The sequence below is a fragment of the Ascochyta rabiei genome, chromosome 5 (assembly GCF_004011695.2).
Source record: "Ascochyta rabiei chromosome 5, complete sequence".
Classification (NCBI taxonomy): Eukaryota; Fungi; Ascomycota; class Dothideomycetes; order Pleosporales; family Didymellaceae; genus Ascochyta; species Ascochyta rabiei.
The window spans coordinates 154,539-164,882 of NC_082409.1; the positions used below are offsets into that span (position 1 = coordinate 154,539).

General features: G+C 48.6%; 3 protein-coding genes across 3 annotated transcripts, besides 7 other annotated features; 1 reads left to right on the forward strand and 2 right to left on the reverse strand.

The window, feature by feature from the left end:
* Positions 1-1,233: part of a dispersed repeat that runs on past the window's edge.
* Positions 1-1,239: part of a mobile genetic element that runs on past the window's edge.
* Positions 1,072-1,239: a long terminal repeat.
* Positions 1,240-1,243: a direct repeat.
* Positions 1,244-2,931: 1,688 nt separating this feature from the next.
* EKO05_0003212 (uncharacterized protein) lies at positions 2,932-4,259 on the reverse strand (the record flags this gene model as incomplete). Its single annotated transcript, XM_038938659.2, has 3 exons — positions 2,932-2,970; positions 3,024-3,168; positions 3,223-4,259. 3 exons carry the CDS (start codon positions 4,257-4,259, stop codon positions 2,932-2,934), a joined length of 1,221 nt encoding a protein of 406 aa, XP_038801045.2.
* Positions 4,260-5,083: 824 nt separating this feature from the next.
* On the reverse strand, positions 5,084-6,933 carry EKO05_0003213 (uncharacterized protein; the record flags this gene model as incomplete). Its single annotated transcript, XM_038938221.1, has 3 exons — positions 5,084-5,444; positions 5,497-6,582; positions 6,632-6,933. The coding sequence occupies 3 exons, from the start codon at positions 6,931-6,933 to the stop codon at positions 5,084-5,086; spliced, it is 1,749 nt and encodes a 582-aa protein (XP_038801044.1).
* Positions 6,754-6,780: a tandem repeat.
* Positions 6,934-7,898: 965 nt separating the features above from the next.
* Positions 7,899-8,144: a dispersed repeat.
* A 158-nt stretch (positions 8,145-8,302) lies between these two features.
* Positions 8,303-8,334: a tandem repeat.
* Positions 8,335-9,338: 1,004 nt separating this feature from the next.
* EKO05_0003214 (uncharacterized protein) lies at positions 9,339-10,220 on the forward strand (the record flags this gene model as incomplete). The annotated part of the gene is made up of 2 exons (XM_038938601.1): positions 9,339-9,874; positions 9,929-10,220. The coding sequence occupies 2 exons, from the start codon at positions 9,339-9,341 to the stop codon at positions 10,218-10,220; spliced, it is 828 nt and encodes a 275-aa protein (XP_038801043.1).
* Between the last annotated feature and the right edge of the window lie 124 nt (positions 10,221-10,344).

Here is a 10,344-nt window from a genome sequence, read left to right on the forward strand (position 1 = left end):
TAGACTGCTGTAGGCTGTGGTTGACGTATTGACAGTCCTTGAATCTGTGGCTATTCCCACACAGGCATGCCGTACGTTGTGTTAATCCACCTAAGGCTGTCAGGTTGTCTGTGCTAGGTGTGCTAGCCGTGCTGGGTGCAACACCTAACGTTGCAAACGTGCTAAGAGATGATGCAATTGGACGTGTGCGTCGATAGTAAGACCGAAATTTGGCTACAAGATCTGCGGTTGACGTGTACTGCTCTCCTCTCTGGTCCTTCCTGATTAGCTCATGCAGCTGTGTAGCTGCCCAGCTATCGTTAAGGCCCCTGATCGACAGTATGAAGTCCTCTTGAGATCGGTTACCATCCACTTCGGGCATCTTGGCCTCTGTCAGGAGTCTGGTGATTGTCACCTACTTGTTAAACCAGGTATCTAGATTTGCTCTCCTTGGTCTCGTACACACAGCTCTGTAGCAGCTGCGTAGCTGGTGATTCCGCTCACCTACTGATGGGCAGAGGTGCTTCTTGAGCGTTGTCAATCGACTGTACGGGTCTGAGCAGCTGACAATAAGATCCAGGTGCTTGACGTCGATTGTCCGGGCAATCTCAGAGTTGAAGCTTCTTAAGGCCTTCTCTCTCTGTAACCATCTTGCCTCCTTACGCTTAAACCTCCTTGCCCACGTGTTGTAGACTGATATCTCTTCAGCAGACAGATCCTTAATGTCAATATCGTCCTGCTCTTCTTTAGATACCTGAGTTTTCTTAAACCTCTACACAGGCTTCTTCTGCGGCTTCTCATCTTGTAGCTTCCTCAGCTTGTCTACTGACAGACTTGGGTTAACGTACGGCCACAGGTTGTCTCTGTCTGCTGTGTCCTTTCTTACGAACAACCACTTCTCCTAGTTATCAGGCTTGCTGAGTATGACTGACGTCTTTGTTACTAGCAGGTCCTGCTCATATGCACTTATTGTGCTATCTCTTAGGACGTGCTCTATTTAACGGGTTAACAATTAATCTAGTTGTGTTAACAGCTAGTTGTACAGGCTGTATATAAACGGGTAAACACAGCAATTAACTAAAGGCTTCTAGGCTTATAACTGTGGCAGCGTAACTAGCCGCTGTAGGGAACAATGGAAAGACTGCGCTGTATTGCTGTCTAGCTAGGAGAGTGCAATATATACCTGTCCTGAGACCAACTAAGCTAGGGCCGTCTGCCGTGGGTAGACGGTCCGATTGACACCCAATTGATACCGCAACAGTACTGGCATATTTTCCGCCTGGTGTAGTTCTGTTCCAGCCAAATTCAACCAGATTGCATTACTTGTACCACCAGACCGAGGTAGCCGATATACAGGCCCAGGAGTTGAGCGCGAGGCCCCAGAATAGTATCGTCGTTTTAATGCCGTAGTTCAGAATGCGCTTGAGAGTAGCGATGATGGCGAACTTAGGTAGCGAAAACGTCTATATCAGTACTAAACTAATGATTACATTCCATTTGAGAGCTCGCGGTATCAATGGGGGATCGATGGCCGCCATTCTTCGCCCAACACCGTACTGGGTGCCGATCGTGATCAGGATGCAGGTGACTAGCATTACAATGACGTAGACTACGGTGATATAGTCGTCTATTCCAAGGCCACCGCCTTTGCTGAATATACGAGTGCCGAATCTCAACGCCACGAAGACTACAAGACAGTTAGCTGCCATTCGGCGCAACATAAGAGGGCTACTCGCAAGCTGTGACTGGGAACATAGACCAGCAAGCCCTATCAGCGACGGTGCCATAGTCTTCCACGTCCCACAGTCCCATAGTGTTGATGTTTGGTGTTGCAAAGGTTTGCAGAACGTTAGACGAACTTTAGACCCTCCTGGCGCGATAAAGTGGGTTCATTGTTAAATACACTGCCGTGGGATGCGGCGTAGCATGCGGCGTAGCATGCGTCCCATGGAACGGTCAGGATCCTTCGCTAGACTCATGAAGTATCGATCTTCGCTACATAGTTGGCTTGTGTTATTTAAATTGTCAATAAATACCGTGTACAGAGGGTCGACAGGTAACCAGAACCTCCTACAGAGTAAGTTGCTGAGAGAGAATAGTAGGTATTACAGGTAAGGATAGACAAATTGCTACTAAACTAGAGTAGTTTCTATATTCCTTATAGTCTTTAAGTACTCTAAAATTACTGGTATAGAGTATAGCTAATAGCTAGACCATAGTAGAATGACCTAAGACTTAGAAGCTTCTAGTAAGTAGAACTTCTACGCTTCTTACGCTACAACCTATAATTAGTTATAGTTAACTCTTCTGTATATAAGACTATTAGTTACTATTGTTATAGATGCTCTCTTATAGTATAGAGCAGACTAGACTTAACAGTTATAAGATTGATTTCACACTATAATCTTAGAAGATGTAAGAGTGAAGACTAGTAATCAAACATCACTAAATCTAAAGATCAGATAGCAAATTGAGGGATTTAACTATTGAAGCGGCAGAAAGCTTGCTGAAAGCCTGTTAATGTAAACCTTTTCTTACCAAAGGTGTTACGTAAATGTTAGATAATAAGGTACAGCACCTAACGCAGAGCAGTAAATCTAGAAAGGGGGATTATAAAACCTTTAAGGTGTGTATGGCGGAGTCTACAGTAACACAACCATTAGTTTTAGATTATCTATACTCATTTCGTCTGAGTTATTCTGACCTGTGCAAAACAGGAACTTGGATAGTATTTTGTTGTTTGCGTTCTTAGTTATAGCTGGACAGCACTTAAATGGACAATGACACTTCAGGGTCTGATTGGTGGGCTACGATATTACTGGGAGCTTTTGTCTCTTGCATCTCTGTTGTGATGTGCGAGAAATCCATCGATCAGCATCGAACATCAATTTGCAAATCGAGAAATACCCCGGAAACATATCAAATAGCCGATACGCCTTGTGTGGTACCGCTTCATGGTACTGCCATGAATTTGATTTGACATTGGTGCTCCTGTAATTGTGTCAGCATGGCACCTAGTAAACGAGGATCTGGTATGTTTGTACCCGCACTCCGCTGCAGTTTTCGTCGTATAACATCTCGAATCTGCTGGTCACCCCAGGGGACATTACATCAAACCCGGCAGTTGTCGTAGTTGCATATTTACGATAGAGGGCTGCCACCAAGGTGGTCATCTCGGCCATCGCCAAACTGCAAAATATGAGCCTCTCCGGGCGCATTTTGGCCTCGAACGCAAGTACTTACTTCAGTCCAATACACATGCGGCCCCCACTCGAGAAAGCCCAGAACCATCTGTTCATTTCGGCGATGTTCTCGCAGGGGTCGAGCCACCGGTCTGGGTTGAATTTGAGCGGCTCCGCGAATACCTCGCTGTTTCTGTGTAGTGAGTATGGTGAAACCGAGACGACTGTCCTTGCTGGAATCGTGTATCCCTCGATTACCGTTGGTATTTGTGAAGTACGAGGTTCCGAGGCTGGCAAGGGAGAAAACAGCCGGAGTGTCTCCTTGATAACTGCATTGACAAAGGGTAGTTTGTCGGCGACTTCCACATTTGGAATGCCTTCAGCATTCAAGCTGTCATTCGACAACGCTCTTACTTCGTTCCTGAGTTTTTCCTGGATTCCGCGATGCTCGGGGCGGGAAAGCGACCAGATCAGAAACATAAGTGTGTCGCTTGTGGTATCGATGCCGGCAAGAAGGTGATCCGCACACTCCGCTGCGATATCAACATCGTCTAGTTTGCCGCCCTTCTTCGTATAGTGATGTTCCCACAATTTTGCAATCAACGCAAAGTCCTTGCCTTCGATTTCAGTACTAGCACTAGCGTAAGTCTGACATGCCGTCATAGCATGCGCCCTAGCTCCCGTGTATGTCGTCGGTGTTTGCATTGGGAGGAAACCACGAAGCATATGACTAAAGAAACCTGTTTGAGAATACAACCAGCCAGTAAATCGTGGCATGTGGACGACGAACCAGGTGTATTTACGGCGTGCAGGGTCCACGATGTCGTTGATTAGAGCGCGGTGGTCTCGGCTGCCTTCGAGAGAAAAGGTCTTACCCGACTTGCCATAAAGGAACTCGGTGATAGTTTCCATAGAGAAGTAGTGTAAAGACGAGAAGATTTCGCTGGCTTGCTCGCGCTCGATCAATTCCAGGTACAGTCGTACGTTTTTCTCAATTATAGTCGCATTTTTGCCTTTCAGCATCATGGATTTTGCGTAAGCGTGCGCAAACATCTTTTTGCGCGCAGCGTGCTCCCGTGTGCCGGCGAAAGTAAACATGTTTTTCCTTCCGTACACTTCAAACATGCGGTAGAATTCGGTGCGTTCGAAGCTACTGCCAGCGCCGTAGATAGTTTTTAATGCGGATGTACTCTTGAAGGAAACTTCTCGAGGACCAATTCGTACGGCGGGGCCATACCTCTCGTGAAAGGCATGTAGGGTGCGCGTGCGAGTGCCTTTGTAATCCTCGTATGCGAGCCGCCACTTAGTGAGGGCAAAAAGCTTGGGGCCTGGTATCCGTGAAAGTGGACTTAAAACAAGAAGAGAGAGTAATTGATATATCAAGAATGCCGTAGCCGCTGCGGCGGTCGTGACAATGACCACCGGTAAGGTCATATTTGAATTGCAATGGGCGATCCGCTCAGTCAACGAAAAGGAAGCAATCTTGTATGATAATCGTCGATTCTTCCCTTGATGAATTTATATTCTAGAAGGACGAACCTCAAGTAAATGAACAGTAGGAGTTTCGATTTGCAATACCCCGCAGCCTGATTGACAGTCTTGGCGAGATAAGGGTTGCCGTGCCGAACTAGGAGCGACAAGCTCCTTAGCTTGGGTGCCGATAAGTGGCGCGTACCGGCAATTCAATGATTGCCGACATTTACACCCATACAGTCACCTACCCAGGTAGAAGAGAGAAAAGCCCTCTGTGGAACGAATGTGTAGAGAAAATCCTCGCGTTTTAGGTTGGATATTCAATGCTAATATTTATTTACAGATACAGAGTCTTAAATAGAAATATTAGGTATTTGTGAAGATTTGAAATAATAGGCTTGATCTTTATGTACTCCGAAATGGCAGAGAGAAGCATGATGAAGAGCTTGTTAGATTGATCTTAAGTTGAGATCGTCAAGGAAAATATAGCTGTAGGAATTGAGTTGATTTCCGGAGGTTGTGCATTCGTATCGGAACGATAGAGCTTCCTGATGCGAAGAGGGAATCACGGGATTTGTGGTGATTGGGCCTTTCCAATTGTAAGGCCTTGGGTCATCGTTGGAAGTAAGGACCTTGGTGTAGATATTCACGTCGCCTAAAGCCACAGAAAGAGTGCAGCTGGAGCTTGGATCTATTGAGTGAAGATCGTAGTAGAATGTAAGGGAATAGGCTTTGCTTGTGTCGAAAGCTGTAAGCGATTGCGACATCACTGGCGTGGGATTGTTGAAGCTGCCAGCATACTGCAAGATTCTATTGGTTCCTGTCAGCCTGATATACTAGAGTTTGATGTGATGGCACTCACGCGTAGGCTGATCCGCCGTGGGCAGCCGGCTGGTACTTGACGGGATAGACGCGACCACCACCTGTGCCCGACCAATTGGTTATCGAAGTGCTAGGTCCAGAATTTGAAACGGTCTCAAATCCTGGGTTCAACAACACATTGACACCTTCAGGAAATGGGGCAAATGTTGGAGACGGTGTTGCTGATGAAGTTGAGGAGACCAAGGTAGTGCTCGGCAGAACAGAAGAGACACTAGTCGAGCTACTGACAATGACGCTTGATGATGACGAAGGACTGGAAATGACACCAGTGCTAGGGCTAGTGATCTCGTAAGAGCCAGCGTTGATTACCTCGTACTTGTCTTCGCCGTAATAATAGCCAGTGTTTGTGGCGTAGCTGGAATCCCAGGAGCGTGTGTAAAAGGCGCAGTAGGTTCCAAGAGGGACCCCATTCTGAGTAAGGATGTACGTGGTGAAGAAGTTGCAAGGCTTGTACTTGCCATCAGAGTCAGGATGGGCCATGTCGTATGCTGTCTGGGATTCACACGCAGCAGCACAGAGAGCAGGGTCGAATGGGTTATCGTTGAAAAGGCGCATGCCGCTGTAGGTATCGTAGCCATTGTCAAGAGGCGCGTTGATGGTTGCTGGGAGGCTTGTCGGGGCCTTGAAGTCCATTACTGTGGGAAGACCCTTGTTGGACTTGCTGTAACCGTTACTACCAGCAATCACGACTTGGAAGTCTTGACGCCACTGGCCCATGTTGGTGGCAGCCTTGAGTGCGACAGGGTACCCATAGAGAGAGCATTTGATGTTGGTAGTGGAAGGAGGGTCGGGGCAATTGGGCCCAGGCTCAAGAGATGGGTCGCGTTCAAAGAAGATGTTGAATCCAAGGCAGTACTTCTCGCTGTCGCAGGCATCCGCACAGCCCTGAACATCATAAGTCTGGTAAGTCTTATAGGTCAAATAGCCAATCTGCTGGGAGCTTCCGCTCTGATCCATGAACGACTGCTGGTAACCGGACGGAGTGCCAGCAGTACGAGCGATCCTACTCAACTCGGTAGCTGAGGAGAATGCCGCGGCATTATCAGGCGAGACAGAAGGGCCATTACTTGGGAATGTCAGTCAGAATGACAGACACAGTTCGCGAAGCTTCTTACCCAAGAGGCTGTAAATCACACGCGTTACGCTTCCTCATCGTTGCATTACGATCCTCGATGATTGCCTCGATGGTTACGTCGTATACGCCACGCTTCTCAATGGCCCCCTCGCTCTTAACGATAGCGGCAACAGCAGAAGCAGCGGCAGCGGGGTTGTATGAAATCGCAGCAGGCTTCGTCTCCTCTATTTTGGGTCCCAAGATTGTGGGAGTGGGGACAGCCAGGGCAGCATCAATGTTGATCTTCTGGGGAAGGGCGGCAGTAAGGCCAAGAAGGCCGGAGGCGGCGATGGAGTAACGCATTTCGAAGTGGTCGACCCTGGAAGTCTATGGATGTGGAAAACAAGTTGCTGTGATCACTTTTCCACGGCGGTGATGAGATTCATATACCTGCTCTCCTACCTTCGTCCCGGTCTAGATGCGAGATGGCATCGCTATGCCCAAGTGGTTTTTACAGGTCTAGGCTGTCGGTGTTGGCGACACCTAACCCGAACGAGATCAGAGGCATCTCAGGAGCCATGCTGAGTATGGCCAAAATTCGCGATTTGTTTGCCATGGCAGCTGAGAGCACACTCCATCCAGCTGAGAGCAGGAGCTAAGAATGCGTAACTGTTAGTCTCGAGACGCGGGGATAGCGACGGCAGAGCGACAAAACTAAATGGAGACCCGTATTTCGGAGCCAGCTATTATCGTTGCAGCATAGTTAGCCTTGGTGGGAAAAGTGCTGTCCAAGAAGAGTTAACGATGTCTGTGCTGGGGATAGACAGCATGTAGTCCGAGCGGAAGCGGATCTTCACCATACACGTGGACCTGACATTTTTGAAAGAAGTCATTTCCCATCAGCCCTACTTGGGTCCTGTGGCTTGCTTTGCCAAAGGTGCAATCTTCACTAGTGTTTACCCTATTCAAAATAGTCCTCGACCGGTCCAGCGTGAAGCGATGATTCGCTTTGACGTCTTTTCGTCGTGTCTCTTGGAAGAGAAGCGTGTGCTCCATCTCTGGCGTGGGTGGAGCTCAACTTGTGCACGGCATCAGTTTTGGGGAAGAGGACGGGCGTTGTAGGTTGTTCGTTGTGATGGCAGGGGTTGAAGAAGAGTGCAAAGTTAAAGTTGCCAGACACCACTAACACGCGTACGCACGAGCCGGTCAAGCCATGTGGCTGGCTGCGACTGCCTTTACCGGTACTGGCGCCGGTTAGCTCCGCACCTTGCACTCACTCGCTCTCGCGCACGCCGCTTCACCGGAGCCGTGGCTGCACAATCACTAGGTATGGTCTCCGGCGAAAGGAGAGTCCCACGGCCAGAGCGGTAGGTCTTGTGCAGAATTGTGCAGAATCCCCTACCGTATCCATGTTTATAACGATCGCGCACAGATGCTGTTGCAGATACTAACAAAGAGAGAACATGTCCGCTAATGGGTGTAAAGCCAGGGAAACCTCAAAAGTCAGACTTGCCAAGCCTCTGCTCTTCCTCCACATTGCACTGGCCATGGGACTCGGCTTTCGCTGGAGACCACGGTCAGTACTTCTTTAGTCTTTAGATCTACTCCGTATTGTGAGTCAGGTGAGCGGCTTTCCAGTGGTGCGCTAAAATCGCGCTTGTGAAGAATCAATCTAGACCAGGCACTGCAAGGCTGGATGCCCAGCTCCCACGTTGCAAGCACTGCATTGCAATACCTACCTACCCACCTACCTACCTACCTACCCAAACAGCAGGACTCCTGGTGCCGAGTACGCACACGTCCAACACACGCGGCAATCCGTTGGTGATTCTGCTCAGTCGGTAATTTGTTGGTTGCAGTGCTGCCGTTGTTGAGGCTGGCGCAAGCCATCAACGAGGCTCCCGCGCTTTTCGCGTGTTAGCCTGCTCGAGCTGGAGTGTCGCTACCGCCGCAGACCAGCTCACTTCCAAGCCAGGGGTTGTACGAATTGATTCTGCTCTACCAATCAGATCATCCCTTCCGAAAGTCGGTGCATATCTCTCTCAGGTCCTAAGCTTATTCAATGCGTTCGTTCCATGGACTTGATTTTGACATCCCACCCACTGATCTCTTTTGCTTCCAGCCTCTCGACGTTGACAGTTCGTTCTGAGGACGAAGAGAAATCGCAATAGAGCAAGCATATCGGCGGAGGTCTCGGCGCCAGTCATTGTTCTGGTAGGGTAGGTGTCAATGTGAATTTGCAGACACGCCGGTTGCATGCCATGTGGATTACCTAGTTCAACGAGAAAAGGTCCGTCTAGAGCGGTAAAACGTGCAGCACGTAGCTGACGCAGCGCAGGCACCGCGTTGCTATAAGACCAAGCTTGAGGCCGTCGTCGTTTAGAAGGAACACAAGCATGTAGCTTTCCTTCACCTAATCAGCTACACTTCTTTACAGGGGATGTCATTTAACGTCTAATATTTATCTGAATCTTCAGCTGTGGTACCATCATGCTGATGTACGGTCCTTGCAATCATTCAGTTGTGTCCGTCTCGTTCCTTCCTCGGTCATTTGCGGCTCCTTAACAATAGGCGGAAGGCTCGGACGTTTTTCATGATCAGCAAAACCAAAGTAGTGAACATCGGAGTATAAAAACTGGACGCAGGTCATTCACTACTAAGCCGTGAGTTCCAAGTTCTCAAATTATTCCTCCGTCTGATTTCAACGAGAACCCTTCTGGAAGAACCTTCATCTCCTACGCGAACCTCCGACCCCCTCCACTCACGCAATGAGAGCTGGAATCCTCAGCAGCTTGATATGCCTAGTCAGCCTGTCAACGGCGAAGGCAAACAACCTCATTCCGAAAAGCTTCCATCGTCATCAGCAGCAGTCTGGACCCGAACGCCGAGATGTGACGCAGAGATTGAGCTACCTATGGAGCGGAGGCGAGGTCTACGGATCCCGCATGGCGTCTGTCTCCGCTGAAATGATCATTCCGAATATCACTTTCCCGCATGGATACAATGCTTCCGCAACGTACAGCTCCTCAGTTTGGGTCGGCATCGGTGGAGACCAAAATATGTGTGACAATCCAGAGCGAGTCAACAATGGAGGACTTATTCAGGGAGGCTTCTACTACATGTACGACCCGCAGGGCGATCACGGTGTTTTTGCTTTCTACGAATGGTTTCCACTGGATCCGGTATTCTTGGATGACACCCATGGCATTCTAACAGACATTGGCGATCACGTGCGTATGTCTGTGTCGCAGAAAAACAACATAACTGGCACCTATACTTGGGAGAACTTCACCAAGAACAAAAAGTAAGTGTGCTCAAGGGCATTGCCACGCTTGAACCTTTGATCTGATCTTAACAGGTTTTCAATTGATCTGAAGGCTCCAGTCAACGGAACGCTCTGCACGAATCACGCAGAATGGATTGTGGAAAGCTTTTTAACGCAAAGCGATCCTTTTCTGTTCCCCGATTTTGGTCAGCTCACCTTCACAAAAGCCAAGGCAATCACAGAAAAAAACGAGGTGGCACCGCTATCAAATGGCAAACTCATAACAGCTCAGCCTGTCCTGCACGGACACAACCTGACGAAATGCAACTTCATACAGCCAGACGGCGTAACTTGCAAGTGGAATGGATTTGAAACCCGAACATAAAAGCAAAGCTATGTTCTCTCTTAAGTGTAGCATTGGAGCATAGACAGCAAGGATTTGTAGCTTAGAGGTCTTCCGTTCGATCTAAGCAAACCACTTGTGTTATCCCTGCCAGTTTACTGCTAGA